Source organism: Nerophis ophidion, linkage group LG07, assembly GCF_033978795.1.
Source record: "Nerophis ophidion isolate RoL-2023_Sa linkage group LG07, RoL_Noph_v1.0, whole genome shotgun sequence".
NCBI classification, from domain to species: Eukaryota; Metazoa; Chordata; class Actinopteri; order Syngnathiformes; family Syngnathidae; genus Nerophis; species Nerophis ophidion.
The window spans coordinates 49,061,533-49,087,906 of NC_084617.1; the positions used below are offsets into that span (position 1 = coordinate 49,061,533).

The window sequence follows — 26,374 nt, forward strand, 5'->3', positions numbered from 1 at the left end:
CACTGGTTTAAATGTAACTTAAATATTGGGTTTCACTATGTAAAGCGCTTTGATTCACTTGAGAAAAGCGCTATATAAATATAATTCACAAATTCACTTAACTTATTCCAAAATGGAATACCATTATTGTTGTCCTCAAAATTCTACAAACAATACCTCATTTTATATGTGAAAATATAAAATCACATGTACATGAATATTCACAGCCTATTCACTTTGTTGATGTACCCTTGGCAGCAATTACAGCCTCAATTATTTTTTTTAAATGATGCTACTAGCATGGTGTAATTTCGCCCATTCCTCTTTGCAGCACCTCTCATGCTCCCTCAGTTTGGATAGGAAGCATTTTCATCCAGGATGTCTCTGTACTTGCTGCATTGCTAATTTTTAATGTGTTTTTTTTTTGTTTTTTTTTAATACAATTGCTAAATTAAGAAACAATAAAAATCATATTGTCATTACGGGGTATTGTCTGTAGAATTTTGAGCACAAAAATGAATTGATCCCACTTGTTGAAGAATGCTGGGAACACGACACCGTGCACGTTGCTAACAGCCTGTAATGTTACTGTAAATACTGCAAAACACTTTTTTTACAACCTAGCGATTTTACATAATTTTACATAATCCACATAACAAAATGTGGAAAACATGAAGCGCTGTGAATACATTCCTGATGCCCTGTATTGTAGCAAATATCTCTATAAGAAACAATGTAAATGTAAAATTATATATTTTAGTATAACACTAGGTTTGGTGAAATTTACCCCCCAAACCCCCCTAACCCACCCCCACCCATTAGACCCATCCCCTTGTTCCACCCCCTGGAAGGTGAGGGGAGCAGTGAGAAGCAGCGGTGGCCGCGCTCGGGAATAATTTTGGTGATTTAACCCCCAATTTGAAGGCAAAATAAAGCACCGTACAGTACTGTCTATCAAAAAACCACAAGAAGTGTGGGATGGATCAACAATTTTTTTTCCGATTCAGAATTAGCTTTATTAGACAAGTGTGCTTAACACAAGCAATTTGACTTGGTAGACTGTGCAGTACTGTGGCGGCCATCCACAGCGCCATCTTTATCTGAAAACAAGAGGGAAAATTTTAAAGAAGAAAAAGGACATAAAAGACAATGAAAGAGCACATAGTTGATGCAACCTGCTGTCAATTCAGGCGCGCCAATTCTACAAAAGTAAAACACAAAGAAAACAACTGAAATGTTTCATTTTTGTGCACACCAAACTGCAACATGCTTAGACAAAAAACAAAAACAAAAAACAATTTCAACACCTGTATTCACTCCCACTCCAGTGTGGCAGGAAGCATGCGCAAACATGATCAAAAAGATCACAAAAAAGCACCGCAGAAATCACACAGCTATGCAGTTCTGAGAGCAAAATACACATGAAAAGAAGAGGGGGAAACATCAAGAGCATATAGATCCTTACAAAGTCAAAGCAACTAGCGTGATTGTCCTCATTTGACCACACACACAAACACACTAGCCCGGTGGTGCACTCAGTTTTAAGTCACAAAACTCCTTGACTTTAACAACCTGGTTGCTACAATGGTTAGGAACGAAATCCAATTGACTTTATTATTCTTTGTTTGCAGCGTAAGGCCAGTGTCAACAACGCTGTGGATACCTTGTGTGTTTCAAGCCACACTTAGCTTGTCTGGTTCTTTGTTCGAACTAATATTGAGCGAGCAAAATGAGAAAAAAGGCTAAGAAATACTTCAAAAGCACTCAAAGTAGTAATACAAATAAGCACAGCGATGGAAAACTTTGTAAAATGAGAGGTTCGTTAATCGAGTTTTCACTCTAAAATGCTGCAAAATTGGGATATTTGAAAAAAATGGCGTAGCTATCGTTAAAGGCCTACTGAAATGAGATTTTCTTATTCAAACGGGGATAGCAGGTCCATTCTATATGCATACTTGATCATTTCGCGATATTGCCATATTTTTGCTGAAAGGATTTAGTAGAGAACATCGATGATAAAGTTTGAAACTTTTGGTCGCTAATAAAAAAGCCGTTTCTGTACCGAAAATAGCAGACGATGTGCGCGTGACGTCACGGGTTGTGGAGCTCCTCACATCCTCACATTGTTTATAATCATAGCCACCAGCAGCGAGAGCGATTCGGACCGAGAAAGCGACGATTTCCCCAGTAATTTGAGCGAGGATGAAAGATTCGTGGATGAGGATAGTGAGAGTTAAGAACTAGAAAAAAAAAAGGCGAGGGCAGTGAGAGCGATTCAGATGTTATTAGACACATTTACTAAAATAATTCTGGAAAATCCCATATCTGCTTATTGTGTTACTAGTGTTTTAGTGAGATTATATGGTACCTGAAAGTCAGAGGGCTGTGGCCACGGTTGTGGTGACCGCCAGTGTCTCCGGTGGTACGATGTGGGAGAGTCCGCAGCTGCAGGAGGACGCAAGCTACCGCTTAAGTCTACGGTAAGAGCCGACTTATTACCAACATTTTCTCACCGAAACCTGCCGGTTGACATGTGGTCGGGAACCATGTTCGCTTGACCGCTTTGTTCCATAGCAAAGCTTAACCTTTGGGAATGTAAACAAGGAAACACCGGCTGTGTTTGTATTGCTAAAGGCAGCTGCAATACACCGCTTCCCACCTACATCTTTCTTCTTTGACTTCTCCAATATTAATTGAACAAATTGCAAGAGATTCAGCAACACAGATGTCCAGAATAATGTGTAATTATGCGTTTAAAGCAGACGACTTTTAGCCTTGATCGGTGCTGGAAGAACGTGTCCGCTACAACCCGAGACGTCATGCGCACGCGTCATCATTCCGCAACGTTTTCAACAGGATACTTCGTGGGAAATTTAAAATTGCAATTTAGTAAACTAAAAAGACCGTATCTGCATGTGTTGCAATGTTAATATTTCATCATTGATATATAAATTATCAGACTGCGTGGTGGGTAGTAGTTGGTTTCAGTAGGCCTTTACGTCTTAGTAGCTTGCAAACAGAAAAGTCTTTTTTTTTTTAAATGTTTTGCTTGATTGTGTGGCCGAATAGTAAAGAAAAATGTTAAATAAACACATATTTTAGCCTTTTTTTAAGCTTGAACTCGATGCATGTCAAGTCTGTGATTGCTTTTATGCTGAACTATTGGATAAAGAATCGGTGGTTACAACAAAGAAAATATTTTGTGAATCATGCTGCATACAAAAATGTTGTGATAAATAGTGGACAATTTGGACTGCATTTAAAGGGGAACATTATCACCAGACCTATGTAAGCGTCAATATATACCTTGATGTTGCAGAAAAAAGACCATATGTTTTTTTAACCGATTTCCGAACTCTAAAAGAGTGAATTTGGCGATTGAAACGCCTTTCAATTGTTCGCTGTCGGAGCGATGACCTTTCATCCGTGACGTTACAACGGGAAGCAATCCGTCATTTTCTCAAACACATTACACACACCAAGTAGAATCAGCTCTGTTATTTTCCGTTTTTTCGACTGTTTTCCGTACCTTGGAGACATCATGCCTCGTTGGTGTGTTGTCGGAGGGTGTAACAACACGATCAGGGACGGATTGAAGTTGACTTACGTTGAGTGTGCATCGATTAGTACGGCATGCTAATCGATGCTAACATGCTATTTAGGCTAGCTGTATGTACATATTGCATCGTTATGCCTCATTTGTAGCTATATTTGCATCCAGCCTTTCCCTCCACCTACATTTAATGCCAAACAAACACATACCAATGGACGGATTCAAGTTGCACCAGTGTCAAAAGATGCGAAAGTCCCTCGTTTGTTCTGCACATTTTACCGACGATAGCGATGCTACGACAGAGATGTGTGGATATTCTGCGACACTCAAAGCAGATGCATTTCCAACGATAAAGTCAACAAAATCACAAAGGTGAGTTTTGGTGATGTTATTGACTTATGTGCAATTCAGACATATTTGGTCACGGCATGACTGCCAGCTAATCGATGCTAACATGCTATTTAGGCTAGCTGTATGTACATTTGTAGCTATATTTGCATCCAGCCTTTCCCTCCACCCACATTTAATGCCAACAAACACATACCAATCGACGGATTTAAGTTGCTCCAGTGGTCAAAAGAGGCAATTGTTAGTTAAAAGGCGATCGCTGAATAGCTTCAATAGCTATAGCTATAGCTTCAGTTTCTTTTTCAATTTCATTTTCGCTATCTGCCTCCACACTCCAACCATCCGTTTCAATACATGCGTAATCTGTTGAATCGCTTAAGCCACTGAAATTCGAGTCTGAATCCGGGCTAATGTCGCTATATCTTTCTGGTCTATCCGCCATGTTTGTCTGTATTGGCGTCACGCAGTGACATCACAGGAAAATGGATGGGTGGATTTACAAATCTGGCACTTTAGAGACTTTTTTCGGGATATTCCATGATGGGTAAAATAAATAAAAAAACTTCGAAACTGATTTTTACTGGTTTTATCCCTTCTGAAATTGTGATAATGTTTCCCTTTAAAGTGGCTTCATGTTGCAGAAATAATGCTATATCCTCCTCAGCCAACCGTTTCTTTACTGTTATTGTGTTCTCTCTAATAGAACCCATAGTTCTTTAGTTTCCAGTGCTGCTGTCATTGTCATTGAAAGTTGTTATTGCAAAAGTCACAGAAATTTCACAGTGTGCTCCTTTCTCATGAGACTTTCAGTTTGGGAATTTAAAATGCTTTAGTTTCCTGTCTGCACTCCCTGTCTTCCCCGCGCCCCGCTACATTCGTTCCACCTGCCTCTCTTCTTCTCACCGATAAATTGACACTAAAGAGGAATGATGCTTACGTGGCAAGTAAAGTTTCAAGGGCAACATAGATCTTTTAATTATCCTGTGAGGTTCTTATTAACTCTGTAAACTTATGTAATTGCTGCCTAAAGCAAATCACGTTCCATTCCAGGTAACTTTTTTTAATAAATAGTACAAATAATTTTGTCCACTAGGTGGCGTCGACTGTTTTTATTTATTGTGTCCTAACTGCACTACTCGGCTGCAACCGGCAGAGGCACTAAATTGTTTTTTGTATGCTGGAAAAAACAACAAGTTCCCATCAGCTTTGAGAAGTATGAGAAGAAAATTGTTGAGTCTGACATTCATCTTTATCAAACAACATTACCATCAGAAGTTCAGAATATTCTTACAAAATCTGCTATTTTATTAAAAAGTTTAAAAAAATTACAATGAGTTAGATATTTAATTTCCTTTGAGTCAATCAACAAAACCTAAGCCCTGTTAAACAGTAAAGACTCTTGAACGCATCAAAATAATCCCCTCAATTCCCCCAAAAAACAGATTAACTCGCCGGACTATACAGACAATATAACATATGTAAAAGTGCAATATATTTATCCGTACAGTATTCTATTTATTTATATATGCACCTTCTTTTGTAAAAGTAAACACTCTGTACTTTATTGCTCTTTAATCCTGCACTTTTTGCTCTTTATTTCATCCATCCATTTTCTACCGCTTAGTTTTTTGTGGGGGATTAGGGTGCGGGGGGGTGCTGGAGCCTATCTCAGCTGTATTGGGGCAGAAGGCGGGGTACACCCTGGACAAGTCGCCACCTCATCGCAGGGCCAACACAGATAGACAGACAACATTCACACTCACATTCACACACTAGGGCCAATTTAGTGTTGCCAATCAACCTAGCCTACAACGAGCTGATGCGAAAAAAATTGTGTTGTTATCTGTACTGTAAAGTTCAAATTTGAATGACAATAAAGGAAGTCTAAGTCTAAAGTCCACATTGCCACGGGGTGGTCTTAAACAATCCTTTTTAAAAACAGGCTCCAGACTAGGAACGTTGGATAACACTACCTTGTTGTTATCTAAGGATGACGACAAGGCTGTAGATATATTATTATTTTTTTTTACTTTTTGACTGCCAATGCCGATTAATGCCTTCCAATACATTTTAATTAATGCTTCTGGCTGACACTGTTTATTTTTAGTCCCCAAGCTGACAAGCAATTAGCAGCTGATTGTGTGTCTCGTTACTGTGTGGAGCTGTCCCCCTAAGCTAATAATAATGCCCTCAATTACTGCAAATATATTTCATTTTTTAGTATCTTAAGTATCATTACCACATAGAGCTGGGCGGATGAAACCATATCAGTATATCGGGATAGACACATAATCGATATCCATATAAAATATATTCCATAAAATATTCAATATAGAATGCTATTTTTCGGACCAAAGAAGCAAGATGGATTTCAAGAAGTCACTCGCGCTTTGGTAAACAGGAAACAGGAAGTGTCACTGAGCAATGGGAGGGACAGGCTAACAGCCAATCACGTAACATGATCAACTCCCATTTTCCTCTTCCTGTCTTGCTGTGGATTTTCTGCATGCAGTGAAAAGATAAATATCTTGATATATTAACTCTGTCTTTAGTTTTGTTGGTTTTAATGCAGACGGTACAGCAACATACTGACACTTCCAATGTTTACCTTTTATGAGTAGCTTCCCAAACTACTCTGTGTAGGGTTTAATAGCGTATACTAGGGGTCACCAACCTTGTTGAAACCAAGAGCTATTTCTTGGGTACTGATTAATGCGAAGGGCTACCAGTTTGATACACACTTAAATAAATAACCGGTAATAGCCAATTTGCTCAATTTACCTTAAATAAATCTATATAAATAAAATAAATGGGTATTTCTGTCTGTCATTCCGTCATACATTTTTTTTCCTTTTACGGAAGGTTTTTTGTAGAAAATAAATGATGAAAAAAACACTTAATGGAACGGTGCAAAAGAGGAAAAAAACTGGAAAAATAAATTTTGTTTATCTTCAATTTTTACTCTTTAGAATTCCAAATTCAACCGAAAAAAAAGAAGAGAAAAAGTAGCTAGTTCGAATCTTTTTGAAAAAATTTAAAAAAGAATTTATGGAACATCATTAGTAATTTTTCCTGATTAAGATTAATTTTAGAATTTTGATGACATGTTTTAAATAGGTTAAAATCCAATCTGCATTTTGTTAGAATAACAAATTGGGCCAAGCTATAATTCTAACAAAGACAAATCATTATTTCTTCTAGATTTTCCAGAACAAAAATGTTAAAAGAAATTCAAAATACTTTGAAATAAGATTTCAATTTGATTCTAAAGATTTTCTAAATCTGCCAGAATATTTTTTTTTTTATATCAATCATAATAAGTTTGAAGAAATATTTCACAAATATTCTTCGTCGTAAAAACAGAAGCTAAAATGAAGAATTAAATTAAAATGTATTTATTATTCTTTACAATTAAAAAAAATACTTGAACATTGATTTAAATTGTCAGGAAAGAAGAGGAAGGAATTTAAAAGGTAAAAAGGTATATGTGTTTAAAAATCCTAAAATATTTTTTAAGGTTGTATTTTTTTCTCTAAAATTGTCTTTCTGAAAGTTTTAAGAAGCAAAGTAAAAAAATAAATTAATTTATTTAAAAAAGTGAAGACCAAGTCTTTCAAATATTTTCTTGGATTTTCAAATTCTATTTGAATTTTGTCTCTCTTAGAATTAAAAATGTCGAGCAAAGCGAGACCAGCTTGCTAGTAAATAAATACGATTTAAAAAATAGAAGCAGCTCACTGATAAGTGCTGCTATTTGAGCTATTTTTAGAACAGGCCAGCAGGCGACTCATCTGGTCCTTACGGGCTACCTGGTGCCCGCGGTCACCGCGTTGGTGACCCCTGGCATATACACTACTGCCATCTATTGTCACAAATCTGCAACGACCTTTAAATTTACTTGCATTATTTAATTACTTCAGCCACGCTCAGCCAACTTGGCTACCAGACACTTTCTCCACTGATATATAGAACTCTTGGTAAGTTGGAAATTAATTTACTGTATTTATTGGCATGCTTAATCAAGTCATAAAAAGTAACAATCATTATTGATATCAATCAATATAAAAAAAACATATATCGTGATACAGTCTTCAGGCACATTCCCCAGCCCTTATATCACTTAATATTATCACTGGAGGACAAAGCTGAACATGTTACCCACTGAGAGTGAGCCATGCTAATAGCTAAGCTAAATGCTAAGCTATCTTTCAACAACAGAAGAATAAGGAGCTTGGTAAAGTTAAAGAAGTGTAGATCGAACCGTGTTGCAGCAGAAGGAAAGCAGTTAATAGAAAATTAATAAGCAGAGATTAATAAGAGTTTGGAGTTAGGATAATATGAAAACAACTGTTGGTGTGTCAATATTGTAATGATACGTAATCGATCCATGAATTTGTGATGTCGATACCAAGGCTAGTGATTAAGACTTAAGTAGATATTTTTTTTGTTCTTTCCTGTTAATGTTTTCAAACTTAGGGAATACTTCCCTGGACACACGGGGACTTTAAGAGCAATAAGAAAGTATTTAAACAAGTAGTAGTTAAGAATTTACAGTTGATACATGTGAGCAGTACCATTTGATCTCACTCATGGATGATCGGTATTCAGGGTTTCCCACACATTCATTTATTTGTGGCGGCCCGCCATGAAAGAATTACGGCCGCCACAAATAAAAAAATAAATAAATAAAATAAAATAAAAATGTGGCTTTTGACTCGATCGACCGCTCATAAAACCAATGGGACTCTGTCTGTGAATGGAGCTTGTAGTTACATATTATATAAAAATGTAAATATTATATAAATATATAAAAATGTATATGTATATATAAATATGTATATATTTATATATACATATATGAATACATATGTATATACACCACCACAAATAGATGCCTGATCTGTGGGAAACACTGGTATTACATTCCACGAAACATAAAACCTTGATCGTACCGTCGCTGTTACCATATTTACCTTATTTTCCACCATAATTTACAAATAAATTCCTTAAAATTCCTACAATGTGAATTCCTGGATTTTTTTTCCACATTCTGTCTCTCACAGTTGAAGTGTACCTCTGATGAAAATTATAGACCTCAGTCATCATTTTAAGTCGGAGAACTTAGCTGACTAAATACTTTTTTGCCCCACTGTGTATATATATATATATATATATATAGATAGATAGATAGATAGATAGATAGATAGATAGATAGATAGATAGATAGATAGATAGATAGATAGATAGATAGATGGATATAGATATGTATTTATGTACAGTGCAAGCAAAAAGTTTGGACACCCCTTCTCCTCATTCAATGCATTTTCTTTATTTTCATGACTATTTAAATTTTAGATTGTCACTGAAGGCATCAAAACTATGAATGAACACATGTGGAATTATGTACTTAACAAAAAAAGGTGAAATAACTAAAAACATGTTTAGTGTTCTAGTTTTTTCAACATGGCCACCCTTTGCTCTGATTAGTGCTTTGCACACTCTTGGCATTCTCTCGATGAGCTTCAAGCACACCTGTGAAGTGAGGACTATTTCACGTGACTACTAAGCTCATAAAATATAATCAAATGTTAATTAGTTGGTTATATAAAAAGTAAAATAATACTAACTCATGAATTAATTTGAAAAGTGATCATGACCATATTAAACACTGTTAAAAGAGTAACTGAGCATGATTATTTTCGCATAGGCATTTCTGACACACTCGGTTATGCAATTATCACATTATTAATATTATTGTTTTTATTATTATTATGATTATGTTTATTATTTTCTTACATGAGGGAAAAACAACAGTAAAAACTGACCCAATATCTTTTTTTTAACATTTAAAAAAAACAAAAACATCAATTTGGGCTCTACATACACTGATTTTTCAGTATGCGGCCCTTGATGGAAAAAGTTTTGGCTCTCCTGAACTGAAGTATCAATTGTATCAATATTTTGATTTGAGTATCGATATTCAAGCATAAAGATGTGTTAGTGGCAGTATCGATAACTCCGCATTTATCTGCACATCACTAGTAAAAAGCTTATTTCAAGCAGGATTATTTTAGAAACGTATTGACTAAGGCAATGATTTTTATGATTGATAGAAAATTTGTATTGGTAGATTGCACAGTACAGTACATATTCTGTACAATTAACCACTAAATGGTAACACCAAAATAAATGTTTCAACTTGTTTAAGTCGGGGTCCACGTTAATCAATTCATGATAATGTAAAAACTTTTTTTGTAATTTCCATCCATCTATTTCCTACCACGTGTCACAATTTTTTTTTACCCATTATATAAAACTCACAAATAGCAATTGCGCTGCAGGTACTCCAGGACATTGGGGCTTTTCCCCCTCCTGTAACAAGCAGGCGTATTTTAGGGAAATTGTCATAGTGACCGTTTCCCCTCCAATTGGGTCACGCATGTCTTTTAAGCAAAGTCTTTGAAGGATGTTTCTAAAGATGTCTCGATCAAACCAATATACGCATCACCATTACTACTGAAGTGTCAGAGGTGTGTTTCTGAGTGCTCATTAAAAATGTGAATGATCACCCCAATTACCTCGGCAGTGGCCTTTTAGTAACAAGGCGTCTAATTAGTGAAAGAAGTATCCCTCTCTGTGGAGGGAAGAAATCCCCTGAATGGGGAAGAGTGGGTCACTGCAGCACTGAAGCAATAAGTAGTGTCCTCATGTATAATTAATTCAAAAACCTTAGTTGAAGCTGCAAGAAAAGGTGTGCTCTTGAATTATCTTCTTTTGACCAGGCATCACACCAACATGAAGAAGGACAATATTCTTAGGCTGTATTAACTGGAACGTCTAATCATGCATGTCATACTGTAGAAACTGTTTCCACCTTTTATCTCAGTTAAGGCTTGTTCTTTAATAAAAGGGACATTTAAGTACTAGAGTAGGAAGGAGTTTTAAATGGCCCCATTTGTTGTAGTTTACTTGAGACATGAAACGTGACAAATTGGGAGGGGTCCATTGTTTACTTCAGCTGTCAGATACCAGGGATGGCAAACTTTTTCATGTTCACGTCCGTTGTGTCTTGAGCCGGACACTTCAACCTTGCTCCTGATGGGCGCTGGTTAGCGCCTTGCATGGCAGCTCCCTCCCTCAGTGTGTAAATGTGTGTGTTAATGGGTGAATGTGGAAGTAGTGTCAAAGCACTTTGAGTGCCTTGAAGGTAGAAAAGTGCTATACAAGTACAACCCACTTATCATTTATTTAATAAAAATAAATAATAATGGATTGGACTTATATAGCTTTTTCTAGACACTCAAAGTGTTTTACAGAGAAGTGAGAACCCATCATTCATTCACACCTGGTGGCTATATCGCACACATTTAGGGCCACATGGCAGTTATGGCTGCCATCAGAGGGCCGCTAAATAATGTATGAATTTGTCCTTTGGATTTCGTTATTAATTATATAAATTGTTTTAAGTAGACTGTCCATTCTACAGTAAAAAAACTTTGCCTTTAGTAAATCTCACTGTAACATACATATATATATATATGTATATGTATATATATATATATATATATATATATATATATATATATATATATATATATATATATATATATATATATATATATATATATATATATATATATATATATATATATATATATATATATATATATATATAGGGATGTCCCGATCCAGGTTTTTGCACTTCCGATCCGATACCGATATTGTTTTTGCTCTTCCGATCCGATACCGATACTGGCCTATCCGAGCATGTATTAAAGTTTAAAGTTATTTAGCCTACTTAGTTGTCAGATTCATGCTGAAAAGGATTGTAGTACTCTTGATAACAACTAGCCAGCTGAATTAGGTGAGTCTGAATAATTCACAATAGTTGGTATTCAAGGATAAACACAAAATATCAAAAAATATACATGACATACAGAAATGCCATCATTAAAAAGTAAAAAAGTGAACAGTATAAAGTGCAAATAATGCTGTAAACATTATTAAAAAAAGCAAAACACACAAACAACCTGAGTGGGATAAAATGTCTATAACTCTGCATCAATACTTGCTCTTGAACAGGTTTAAACTTTAAAAAAATAAATAAAATAAAAAATACAAAAAAAAATTAAAATACAAAAATATATATATATATATATATATATATATATATATATATAAAAACACACTCCCTTCAATTGTTTGCCCCAGTCAGGGGGAGGGGGCAAACAATTGAAGAGCACTTCAAGATGCCCAGGTGTCAGCCTGCTCCTGTGTTCATCAATGATGAGTGCTAAAAAGCTTCTCACTCGCAAGAGTCATTAAAATGTCTTACAACTTTACCACCACAGTTGATTTTATCGTGGCATGTTTTGCACTCCACCTCTTCATCTTTTTCGTTTTGTAGGATAAAATAATCCCACACAGCTGATATTTTTACCGTAACTTTTAATTCACACGGCCGTCTGAACGGTTAGAACGCAGACCTGTGAATGTTTTGAAGATGTTCTGGAATATGCGGAACAGAGTTTAGGGAGCAGCATAAGAGTAGAATAATATATATATATATATATATATATATATATATATATATATATATATATATATATATATATATATATATATATATATATATATATATATATATATATATATATATATATATATATATTAAATTGAAAAACAGTACCACGGTTTTTGGGGGGGTTTTTTTACGCAAAAATACTGGCAGAATTTGTTGTTAACTCTACATTGGTTTTTAAAACATTATGTTATTAGTGGAAAAATAGTACAAGTTATTTTGTTATTCTGGCAACTTAGCTGCCAGTTTTTCCACGGTAAAAACAAATGTACTGTCTGTCCATATACAGTAATACACAAATAAATGATACCTTGGTTTTTAAAGCTGATTTGTTCTGAAAGTCATAGTTGGGTTTGAGTACAACTGCAGTTTAGCTGGTTTGCCCCTTTCATGGAAGTAAAAATGGACCTGATCTTAGGGCTCTAAAGATAAACGGAATTAATGATAACCGAGGTAAAACTCCCAGCGTTTGGATTCACCGTTTAAAATGATCGAAAAACCGTGATTAATAATCGCACGTTGATAACAGACTGACTGGTGCCAGCTCGCAGGCTTAAATGCCAATAAGAAAACAAGAGACATTAACATCATACCCCAATTTAAACTTAGGTAAACATATTACTATCACAGCAACTAAGATATTTCATTGTACACATTGAACCTACAGGCTGTGCTCTTTCGGCACAGAGTGATCATTCTAAACTGAAAAGAACATGACACTGCCAGAATTTGTTGTTAAATTTACATTGGTTTTTACAACATTATATTATTAATACAAAAACGGTACAAGTTATTTTGTTATTTTGACAACGTGGCCAGTGTTTCTACCGTAAAAAAATATATATACTGTCTGTCCATTTACAGTAATACACAGTTAAAAACAACAACCGTAGATTTTACAGTCAAAAACTGGCAGCTCAGTCAACAGAATTTCAACGCAAAAAAGTACTCTTTTTTTCAATTTACATTCATTTGTTGTAAAGAACAACGTAAAATGTATTGTATTTTTATTAAATTGATGGGTACCGTATTTCCTCGAATTGCCGCCGGGCATATAGTAAGCGACTGCCTTGAATTACTCCCAGGTCAAACTCGCTTCACAAAATAATTAGCGCATGCTTTAGTATTACCGCCGGGTCAAACTTGTGACGTTACGAGTGACACTTCCCCTGTCATCATTTTCAAAATGGAGGAGGCTGATTTCAATACCGGTAATTTGAAATTGCATTAAGGGAAGAAGATTAAGAGCTATTCAGTAGTATTTAAAGTCCAAGCTATTGAATACCGGTATGCTAAAAAGAACAGTAAGCAGCTATGTTTGACTAATATAGCTGTGGAGAGTTGGAGCCGACGGTCCGACAGACAGGCAGGGCACGCTGGAGCCCGGCCCAAGATGGCAGCGAGGAGGCGGCGTCGGCGAGCAAGCGGAGAGGAGGAGCGGAAGAGCGACCTGGACTGAGGTTTTATTGAAAAATAAACAAAGTCAAACTGCTCAAGCCATGTCCTTTCTTGGTGGTCCTGGGAACCCGCAAGACGAGTGATTCAGACCGTCACATTACGGTAGCTGTGTGTGTCCAATATGAGTCATTAAATGACTCCCGCCTCCTGGTGGTAGAGGGCGCTAATGATCCTTCCTGCGACTACTCGGCTGCAAAAGAAGTGACAATGAGTGACGTAAATTGTGCTGGGACGGATATGACGCGGTGGTTCCACGACGGACCTTTTAGGATGTAACACCTATGTTGGCTATGTAAACAACCGGGCTGAAATAAAGCATGTTCCAGTCCTAAATACCCAGTGTATTATTTATACAATAACACTTCCTGGTGGCAGCGGTGGAATAAAGAGATCACCCACGGAGCAGAACGGGAGGGGGAGGTGCCCGGCGATAATTCTGTCGTCGCCCCGCACTTGAGGATCCGAGCTAACTTTCAATCGAATCAGGAGGTAATAAAGGAAGATCTCCATTGAGACATAGAGACTTTTAAAACTGAAGAAAAATAAGGAAGACTTCTATAAACAAGTTATCGATGCTTTTGATCAGAAGGAGCTGGCAATGATTTCATTTAAAAGTAAAGGTAAGACCAAAGTAACTTTTTTTTTATTAAATGTGCTTTTCATGATGGTATCCTTACATCACACTCACATTTTTACTGCATGCCTTTGGTAAGTGCCGGAGTGAGAAGAGGTTTTAAAATAATTAGCGCATGCTTACTTTTATCGCATGCTTTTGGTAAGCGCAGGAGTGAGAAGAGGTTTTATAATAATTAGCGCCCCGGCGGCAATTCAAGGAAATACGGTAGTTTGCTGTAAAGTTAAGTTAAGTTTTATTCAGACAAAAACATTTTTGGAAAGTGTGATAATATACTGTAATATTTGTTGCAGTAATGGATACTACTAAAATTTTAATTGCATGCGATTTCAAGCAGTATATATAATTTTTTCTGTCAAAATTAAAAATAAATATTTTTTAGTGAGAAAATATGAAGTACTTTATTGACACATATCATTTCCAGATAAAATGATGTTGAGGGCCAGATCTGGTCCCCCGGCCTTGAGTTTGACACCTGTGTTGTCGCATGTAGACCATCTTGAAATATTTTTTGTGGCAATTACAACTTTGACCACCGTGTCAGTTGCTTTAGAGAGTGGCAATTCCGTCTAAATTGCAAAATATTCTCACACAAGATCCACCCAGGAATGGGGTCATATGAATACCTTCCTACTGTAGGATACCATTGGTTGTATTGTGAAAGGACAATCCACAATACACAAGATCTAAATCTGCTGGATGTGGGTCCTCCAATGTAGGTCATCACTTCCTTCCTGTCAGTGCCTTATCCTCCAAATAAATGATACCTTAGTTTTTAAAGCTGATTTGCTCTGAAAGTCATAGTTGGGTTAGAGTGCAACTGCAGTTTAACTGGTTTGCCCCTTTCATGTAAGTAAAAATGAACCTGATCTTTGGGCTCTAAAGATAAACGATAATAATGATAACCGAGGTAAAACGTCCAACGGTTAGTATCACCGTTTAAAATGATCGAAAAATCGTGATTGATAACCGCACGTTGATAACCTACAGACTGACTGGCGCCAGCTTGCAGGCTTAAATGCTAACAAAAAAATAAGATATATTGTGGTTGAAAGTCCGAAACTTAACTGTAAATAAATAAAATAAATGGGTTGTACTTGTATAGCGCTTTTCTACCTTCAAGGTACTCAAAGCGCTTTGACACTACTTCCACATTTACCCATTCACACACACATTCACACACTGATGGAGGGAGCTGCCATGCAAGGCGCCAACCAGCACCCATCAGGAGCAAGGGTGAAGTGTCTTGCTCAGGACACAACGGACGTGACGAGGTTGGTACTAGGTGGGATTTGAACCAGGGCCCCTCGGGTTGCGCACGGCCACTATCCCACTGCGCCACGCCGTCCCTTAAACAAAGTGTTTTTTGTACAAAAGTTGTATTTACCCAATATCAAAAAGTACACAGGTTGGATTAAATTGCCCATGCAAACAGACATTGTCCTCCAGAGGATCCAGAATCAAACAAAAACATGCAAATCCCATCAAATGTTGGTCCACTGGCTTTTTATATGATTCCCTTATGTCTCAAGGTCTTTTTGTTTTGCAACTGCTTGTGTCAAAACAACTTTGAACTCCTTAGTCATAACAAGCAGTCATCACATTTTGTAGACTGGTTGGCACAACCCCAAATTCAACTTTAACCCACATGTGTTCAGCAGTTGTTCAGAAGCTTTTAGATAGACTTTCTTTTTGGACTAAAGCAGACACAGAATATGGTATAAAAGTCAGAAATTCCACTACAACATTAACATAATACCCCAATTTAAACTTAGGTAAACATATTACTATCACAGCAACTAAGATATTTCATTGTACACATTGAACTTACAAGCTGTGCTCTTTCGGAACAGAGTGATCATTCTAAACTCAAAAGAATATGAGACAATCAATCAATTACAAACCCCGTTTCCATATGAGTTGGTAAATTGTGTTAGATGTAAATATAAACAGAATACAATGATTTGCGAACCATTTTCAACCCATATTCAGTTGAATGCACTACAAAGACAAGATATTTGATGTTCAAACTCATAAACTTTATTTTTTTTTGCAAATGATAATTAACTTAGAATTTCATGGCTGCAACACGTGCCAAAGTAGTTAGGAAAGGGCATGTTCACCACTGTGTTACATCACCTTTTCTTTTAACAACACTCAATAAACGTTTGGGAACTGAGGAAACTTATTGTTGAAGCTTTGAAAGTGGAATTCTTTCCCATTCTTGTTTTATGTAGAGCTTTAGTCGTTCAACAGTCCGGGGTCTCTGGTGTCGTATTTTACGCATCATAATGCGCCACACATTTTCGATGGGGGACAGGTCTGGACTGCAGGCGGGTCAGGAAAGTACCCTCACTCTTTTACTACAAAAGCACGCTGTTGTAACACGTATTTCAGCATTGTCTTGCTGAAATATGCAGGGGCGTTCATGATAGCGTTGCTTGGATGACAACATATGTTGCTTTAAAATCTGTATGGACCATTCAGCATTAATGGTACCTTCACAGATGTGTAAGTTACCCATGCCTTAGGCAGTAATACACCCCCATACCATCACAGATGCTGGATTTTGAACTTTGAGCCTATAACAAGCCAGATGGTTATTTTCCTGTTTCTTCCGTAGGACACCACGTCCACAGTTTCCAAATATAATTTGAAATGTGGACTCGTCAGACCACAGAACACCTTTCCACTTTGCATCAGTCCATCTTAGATGAGCTCGGGCCCAGCGAAGCCAGCGGCGTTCCTTGGTGTTGTTGATAAATGGGTTTTGCTTTGCATAGCAGAGTTTTAACTTTCACTTGCAGATGTAGCAACAAACTGTAGTTACTGACAGTGGTTTTATGAGGTGTTCCTGAGCCATGTGGTGATATCTTTTACACACTGATGTCTGTTTTTGATGCAGTACCGCCTGAGGGGTCAACGGTCCGTAATATTGTCGCTTACGTGCAGTGATTTCTCCAGATTCTCTGAACCTTTTGATGATTTTACGGACCGTAAATGGTAAAATCCCTAAATTCCTTGGAATAGCTCGTTGAGAAATGTTGTTCTAAAACTGTTCGACAATTTGCTTACAAATTGATGACCCTGCTCCATACTCATGGAAGCTGCTTTTATACCCAGTCATGGCACCCACCTGTTCCCAATTTGCCTGCAGACCTGTGGGATGTTCCAAATAAGTGTTTGAGGAGAAATTCTCAACATTATCAGTATTTTTTGCCACCTTTCCCAACTTCTTTGTCACGTGTTGCTGGCATCAAATTCTAAAGTTAATGATTATTTGCAACAAAAAAAGGGTCTATCAGTTTTAACATCAAATATGTTGTCTTTATAGCATATTCAACTGAATTTGGGTTGAAAATGATTTGCAAATCATTGTATTCCGTTTATATTTACATCTAACACAATTTCCCAACTCATATGGAAACGGGGTTTGTAGATAATCAAAGAATATTTATATAGCCCTAAATCACTAGTGTCTCAAAAGGCTGCTCAAACCACAACGACATCCTTGGCTCTAATCCAAAATCAGGGCAAGAAAAAACTCAATTTAATGGGATTACAATGAGAATACTTTGGAGGAGATGTGGACACTGCGACACAAGGGGAACATATAAGGGTTAGGGTTAGGGTTACTAATAAGCAATAATTCTGAGGTTTTAGGGGGAGGACGGTTAGTTAATGGCTTACTGGTTCTTAAAATAAGACCATGCAGAATAAGGTATTTATAAGCACTTAGTAATTACTAATTAAGAGTCAATATGTTACTAATTTGCATGTCAATAAGCAACTAATTAATGGTGAATATGTGTTCCCTATACTAAAGTGTTGGCTATATTTTTATACTGTCTGTAGTTCGTCGATCTAAAATTCTGTATAACAAGGTGTTCGTAAATTGAGGTTTCACACAATCATTGGTACTTTAACTTTAACCTTATGTATGTTGCCATTTGACTCCTGAGGCCTCACATACTGTAACACAATCCTTGTCAAAAAGCTTAGTTTGCTGTGGAAACCCAAATACATTTCATGAAATTCAATTTTTTTTCCTCTTTCAGCCTGGCTCAATTGCACTTTATATTACAAATATGGCTACATGTGATGTATTTTGTAGGAAGCAACACTTGTGAACAAAGTTGTAAGTTGTGATATAATGATGAATACAAGCGAAATGAAATGAAATAACATGAACCTACAATATAAGTCTAATGATGAGTGTGATTGTGTATGATTCTCTGCCCTGTTTGTACAAAGCCGGTTGCATTGAGGCATTCATCACTTTTTTGTCTTTAACCGTCTTCTTCCTCCAATGTGATTTACATGGGCCCCACATTGACAGCCCACACAGGCATGGCAGATTGGATCTGCAATGCGAGGATCGATTAAACGCTCCATCTGATCACAGACATTCTGAAAAAGACGGATGGGTCTGCCAGGAGAGATTTGCGGGGCTGAATTGATTCCCATGTTTTCGCATCAGCGCTTAGTCCCTATGAATCCTGTCATTTCTGGCATTTGCATGATTTTTGTTTTCCTTCTTGCTAACTCCACAGATTAACCTGCAGAGGCGAATGAGGGTCACGGGGCTTATTACCCAGGGTGCCAAGAGAATCGGCAGCTCGGAGTATGTTAAGTCATACAAGGTCGCTTACAGTGACGACGGGAAGACATGGAGAACGTACAAAGTCAAGGGCAAAGACGGGGACATGGTAAGGACCACACAAAACACAGTTGGTACAACTATGACTAAGGTTGTATGGTATACCGGTATGAGTATAGTACCGGTCCTGCACCCCGTTGTCACGTCATGACATTGCTGGTTTTACGAGCAGAAGAGCATTTTCGGCAGCGCACAATCATGGAGTACTTACAATCAGACATAGTGTGTACGCATGAAAGGGAGAACAGACGCGTTTTGGTTTAAAAACTAAAGATAAAGGTGAAGTTATAACACTGAAACACCCTCAAGAAGAGGTGCTCTAAGACATAGCTAGCTAGCTGGCAGCGAACATCCATCCCCAGTCGGCAGTGTTTTAGCCACCGTATTTTTCGGACTACAAGTCGCAGTTTTTTTCATAGTTTGGCCGGGGTTGCGACATATACTCCGGAGCGACTTATGTGTGAAATTTTTAACACATTACCGTAAAATATCAAATAATAATATTTATCTCATTCGCAGAAGAGACGAAGAAAAGGTCAGCAATCGTCACACACACGTCAGCAATCGTCACACACACGTCAACCAATCATAATTCGATGGGGTAGTGTCATGGCAGAAGTGCATTGTGAGTCATGGAATGCCAACTGCTATATGCGACTGCCGTAGCTATTAAAATGGATCATCGCATCGTTGGCGGTAACTTATAAAAACTGAGAAGGGCTGAACAAAAATGGCACCGAAAAGGAAATCATGTACTGCATATTACACAATATCAAATAATATTATTTATCTCATTCGCGGAAGAGACGAAGAAAATGTCAGCAATCGTCACACACACATTATCAATCGTCACACACACGTCAGCAATCGTCACACACACGTCAGCCAATCAGAATTCAGTGGGGGAGGGTCATGGCGGAAGTGCATTGTGGGTCATGGACTACTAACTAATATATGCTATATGCTACTGCCGGTACCCTTGTGTAACGGTATCGATTCCCATGGACCAAAAATTGGTACAGTATCATTTTAAATGTGAACGATAGCCCTAATCAACAATAAACAATCTATAGCAGGGGTGTCAAACGTACGGCCCGCGAACAGGTTTTAGTCCAGTCCGCAGGATGAGTACGCTACGTATAAATATTAACCAGAAATTTTTGAATGAAAGAAACTGCTATTCTAAATGTGTCCACTGGATGTCGCAATATCACTTATTTGTATCTTTGTAGATGATGCTACATATCAATCAATCAATCATCATCAATCAATCAATGTTTACTTATATAGCCCTAAATCACTAGTGTCTCAAAGGGCTGCACAAACCACCACGACATCCTCGGTAGGCCCACATAAGGGCAGGGAAAACTCACACCCAGTGGGACATCGGTGACAATAATGATCCAGTGGGACGTCTGTGACAATAATGATTATGAGAACCTTAGAGAGGAGGAAAGCAATGGATGTCGAGCGGGTCTAACATGATACTGTGAAAGTTCAATCCACAATGGATCCAACACAGTCGCGAGAGTCCAGTCCAAAGCGGGTCCAACTCAGCAGCGAGAGTCCCGTTCACAGCGGAGCCAGCAGGAAACCATCCCAAGCGGAGGCGGATCAGCAGCGCAGAGATGTCGAGGCGGATCAGCAGCGCAGAGATGTCCCCAGCCGATACACAGGCAAGCAGTACATGGCCACCGGATCGGACCGGACCCCCTCCACAGGGGAGAGTGGGACATAGAAGAAAAAGAAAAGAAACAGCAGATCAACTGGTCTAAAAAGGGAGTCTATTTAAAGGCTACAGTATACAAATGAGTTTTAAGGTGAGACTTAAATGCTTCTACTGAGGTGGCATCTCGAACTGTTACCGGGAGGGCATTCCAGAGTACTGGAGCCCGAACGGAAAACGCTCTATAGCCCGCAGACTTTTTTTGGGCTTTGGGAATCACTAACAAGCCGGAGTCCTTTGAACGCAGATTTCTTGCCGGGACATATGGTACAATACAATCGGCAAGATAGGATGGAGCTAGACCGTGTAGTATTTTATACGTAAGTAGTAAAACCTTAAAGTCACATCTTAAGTGCACAGGAAGCCAGTGCAGGTGAGCCAGTACAGGCGTAATGTGATCAAACTTTCTTGTTCTTGTCAAAAGTCTAGCAGCCGCATTTTGTACCAACTGTAATCTTTTAATGCTAGACATGGGGAGACCCGAAAATAATACGTTACAGTAGTCGAGGCGAGACGTAACAAACGCATGGATAATGATCTCAGCGTCTTTAGTGGACAGAATGGAGCGAATTTTAGCGATATTACGGAGATGAAAGAAGGCCGTTTTAGTAACGCTTTTAATGTGTGCCTCAAAGGAGAGAGTTGGGTCGAAGATAATACCCAGATTCTTTACCGTGTCGCCTTGTTTAATTGTTTGGTTGTCAAATGTTAGAGTTGTATTATTAAATAGAGTTCGGTGTCTAGCAGGACCGATAATCAGCATTTCCGTTTTTTTGGCGTTGAGTTGCAAAAAGTTAGCGGACATCCATTGTTTAATTTCATTAAGACACGCCTCCAGCTGACTACAATCCGGCGTGTTGGTCAGCTTTAGGGGCATGTAGAGTTGGGTGTCATCAGCATAACAGTGAAAGCTAACACCGTATTTGCGTATGATGTCACCTAGCGGCAGCATGTAGATGCTGAAGAGTGCAGGGCCAAGGACCGAACCCTGGGGAACTCCACACGTTACCTTAACGTAGTCCGAGGTCACATTGTTATGGGAGACACACTGCATCCTATCAGTAAGATAAGAGTTAAACCAAGACAGGGCTAAGTCTGACATACCAATTCGTGTTTTGATACGTTCTAATAAAATATTATGATCGACGGTATCGAAAGCAGCGCTAAGATCGAGGAGCAGCAACATAGATGACGCATCAGAATCCATCGTTAGCAATAGATCATTAGTCATTTTTGCGAGGGCTGTCTCCGTCGAGTGATTTGCCCTGAAACCGGATTGAAAGGTTTCACATAGATTGTTAGACGCTAAGTGTTCATTTAACTGCTCCGCAACAATTTTTTCGAGGATTTTTGAAATAAAGGGAAGGTGAGACACCGGTCGGTAGTTTACCATGAGGTCAGGATCGAGGTTAGGTCTTTTAAGAAGAGGATGAATAACCGCTTTTTTGAATGCTAGGGGAACAGTGCCCGAGGAAAGTGATAAATTTATAATATTTAGCACTGATGGACCTAATAATATAAAGAGCTCCTTGATCAGTTTCCCAGGAAGAGGGTCAAGTAAACATGTTGTCTGTTTTATTCCATTTACACGTTGTAACAATTCCTCTAATGTTATTTCCTCAAAACGAGAGAAACTATTTTGGAGGGCAGTATCCGCCGTATATACAATCGTGTCAGTGTTAATAGAACCCCGTTGTAGCTGGGACGCATTGTCTTTAATCTCCTTTCTAATGACTTCAATTTTCTTACTAAAGAATTGCATAAAGTCATCAGCTGAGTGGGTGGAGCTACTGGAAGGAGTCCCTTGTTGGGTTAGCGATGCTACCGTACTAAACAAAAATTTAGGATTGTTTTTATTACGGTGGATGAGATTTGAGTAATAATTAGCTTTAGCTAAGGTAAGCATGCGTTTATAAGTTATTAAACCATCACTAAATGCTTGATGGTGCACCTCAAGTTTAGTCGTGCGCCATTTGCGTTCCAGCTTTCTGCATAATAATTTCTGAGCTCTAGTTTCTTCTGTAAACCACGGGGTGCGCTTTTTTGGAGCCTTTTTTAACTTTAGCGGTGCTATGTTATCAATGGTTTCGCGCAGGGCGTCGTTAAAGTTGTTAGTGAGGTTATCAATAGAGCCCACATACTTTGGGAATGGTGCCATTACCGAGGGCAGTAGGTCAGCAAGAGTTGTCGTTGTGGCCGTATTAATGTTGCGGCTGCTATAGCAGTTATTATTATTATTAGTTTGACGAACATGCGTCTGAACCTCGAATTTTATAAGGTAATGATCGGACAATACTTTAGTATACGGGAGTATCGTAACTTTGGAAGCGGTGATACCCCTGACAAGCACTAGGTCTATCGTATTACCGTTGCGATGCGTGGGTTCATTTATTATTTGTGTGAGACCACAGCTATCAATTATAGTCTGGAGCGCTACGCACGGTGGGTCCGATGGGGTATTCGTATGGATATTACAGTCTCCCATTATGATTATATTATCGGCGTGTGTCACTAGATCAGCAACGAACTCTGAGAATTCATTGATAAAGTCCGAACAGGGCCCTGGGGGGCGGTAGATAACAGCCAGGTGTAGAGGCAGCGGTGTGACAGACCTCATAGTAAGCACCTCAAACGATTTATATTTATTATTTATGTTAGGACTAAGGTTAAAGTTTTCGTTGTATATTAGTGCGACCCCCCCACCCCTTTTAAGCGGACGGGCAATATGCGCATGTGTAAAGTTAGGAGGACATGCCTCCTTTAGCGCAAAAAAGTCGTTTGGTTTAAGCCAGGTTTCACTGAGACCGATGACGTTAAGATTGTTGTCTCTGATAATATCATTAACTAATAACGTTTTGGGAGACAATGATCTTATGTTTAAAAAACCTATATTATAGGTAGTGGGCTGTTTTAGGGAATTTTTGATCAAATTATCCGTAGTAGCAATATTAATAATGTTGTGTTTATTATGCCCAGTGCATTCAGTATAATTACGACCATATCTAGGAATTGATACGACGGGAATGTTCCGATTGTTTGATTGTTGCTTTGATAAACTGCACGCATCATAGTTAACCACCTCAGTAAAACACATGTCCAACTCTGAAACACTCAAAGCAGAAAAAACTTGTTCTAATTTAACTGACTCCTTACCCAGACCAGTAGTCTCGCATCCTTTATTTAAATTCGTCTTCAGGGTGGAGGGAAGTGGTGTTCTGTGGGGATTAGCCTTCTGCTTTGTTTTTAGCCCCGCTCGACATCCGCGTTTCCGATCACACCGCTGGCGTCTGCTCCGTAGACGGCCCCCGCTGCTACTAGACTCCGCTGCTTCACAGGCCGCTGGATGTAGCCGCCGACGTATCCCCATGCTAGTTAGCATGTTTAGCACGCCCGCGTCTATCAGTCCAAAACGGCCCAATATGTCCATATCCAGAAGTGTCTGGCGGTCGTACGTGATCACGGAGTGACCACGATGCGAGCCAGCCATGAAGTCTGCAGAACTGTCCGGCATTTCCGCCAAATGTTCCATCTTTAGCAAGAGCACCGCAGTGTCGCAGCCCGTCCGGGCGCCGCCATCTTGCCATTCTTCTATGTACAAAATAGACCACATGATATTAGTACATCAGTCGAGGTAAATTATGTAACTACACAGATAACATTCTGTAATTTGATTTTGATATATATATATATATATATATATATATATATATATATATATATATATATTTTTTTTTTTTTTTTTTTTATCTTGATGGATTGAAAATGAACACCAATGATTAATATTATCACATAATTTATTCAGAAAATATAAATAACGATAAATAAAGATAGAATACTGTTAACCGCAACATGTAAGTGTAAAAAAAAAAAACATTATTATGAGTTGTACAATTTCAGAATGTGCTTCTTCTATTATTAAACAAAGAAAATAATCCAAATTTTTCTTCATTTCTAAGTTATAGTGCTGTGATTTTACCAGTCCAGCCCACTTCGGAGTAGATTTTTCTCCATGTGACCCCTGATCTGAAATGAGTTTTACACCCCTGATATATAGTGATGCTACTAGCAGTAAGTTTACAGACAACTCAAAGAGAAAAAAATATATACACCTAAATCCTAGCAGAGCTTTGTTTACAAACAAACCACTTACAGCACAAGTAGATGTTTTATAAATGAAAGGGTGTAATAAATGTAGGATTTCAGACTACATCAGTCTCTCAGTAAGTGAGTGTTTAGATCAGGGGTCACCAACGCGGTGCCCGCGGGCAACAGGTAGCCCGTAAGGACCAGATGAGTAGCCCGCTGGCCTGTTCTAAAAATCGCTCAAATAGCAGCACTTACCAGTGAGCTGCCTCTATTTTTTTTTTTTTTTTCATTTCTAGCAAGCTGGTCTCGCTTTGCCTGACATTTTTAATTCTAAGAGAGACAAAACTCTCCAAGAAATTATTTCAAAGACTTGGTCTTCACTTGTTTAAATAAATTAATTTATTGTTTTACTTTGCTTCTTATAACTTTCACAAAGAAAATTTTAGAGAAAAAATACAACCTTAAAAATGATTTTAGGATTTTTAAACACACATACCTTTTTACCTTTTAAATTCCTTCCTCTTCTTTCCTGACAATTTAAAATCAATGTTCAATTATTTATTTTTTTTATTGTAAAGAATAATAAATACAATTTAATTTGATTCTTCATTTTAGCTTCTGTTTTTTCGACGAAGAATATTTGTGAAATATTTCTTCAAACTTTATGATTAAAATTCAAAAAAATTATTCTGGCAAATCTAGAAAATCTGTGGAATCAAATTTAAATCTTATTTCAAAATTGGATTTCAACCTATTTAAAACATGTCATCAAATTCTAAAATTAATCTTAATCAAGAAAAATTACTAATGATGTTCCATAAATTATTTTTTTAATTCTTTAAAAAAAGATTCAAATTAGCTAGTTTTTTTCTTAATTTTCTTTTTGGTTGAATATTGAATTTTAAAGAGTCGAAATTGAAGATAGTCTATGTTTCAAAATTTAATTTTAATTTTTTTCGTGTTTTCTCCTCTTAAATCTTTCAATTAAGTGTTTTTTTCATCATTTATTCTCTACAAAAAACCTTCCGTAAAAGGAAAAAAAATGTACGACGGAATGACAGACAGAAACACCCATTTTTTATATATATATATATATATATATATATATATATATATATATATATAGATTTGTTAATTAAAGGTAAACCGAGCAAATTGGCTATTTCTGGCAATTTATTTAAGTGTGTATCAATCTGTTAGCACTTCGCATTAACCAGGTTGGTGACCCCTGGTTTAGAGCATGGGTGTCAAACTCTGCCCCGCGGGCCAAATGTGGCCCGCCATGTAATTTCATTTGGCCCTTGAGGTAATATCAAATTAAGATTAGAGCTGGCCCGCCGGTATTATAC

General features: G+C 37.6%; 1 protein-coding gene across 3 annotated transcripts in view; it reads left to right on the forward strand.

Annotated features, from left to right (window-relative positions):
- edil3a (EGF-like repeats and discoidin I-like domains 3a) overlaps positions 1-26,374 on the forward strand; it is a 365,883-nt gene that overhangs the window by 219,117 nt on the left and 120,392 nt on the right. For all 3 annotated transcript variants that reach the window (XM_061906308.1, XM_061906307.1, XM_061906309.1), the window contains one exon: positions 19,107-19,262. In XM_061906308.1, coding sequence (XP_061762292.1) covers positions 19,107-19,262 — 156 coding nt within the window. The remainder of the gene's footprint in view (positions 1-19,106; positions 19,263-26,374) is intronic.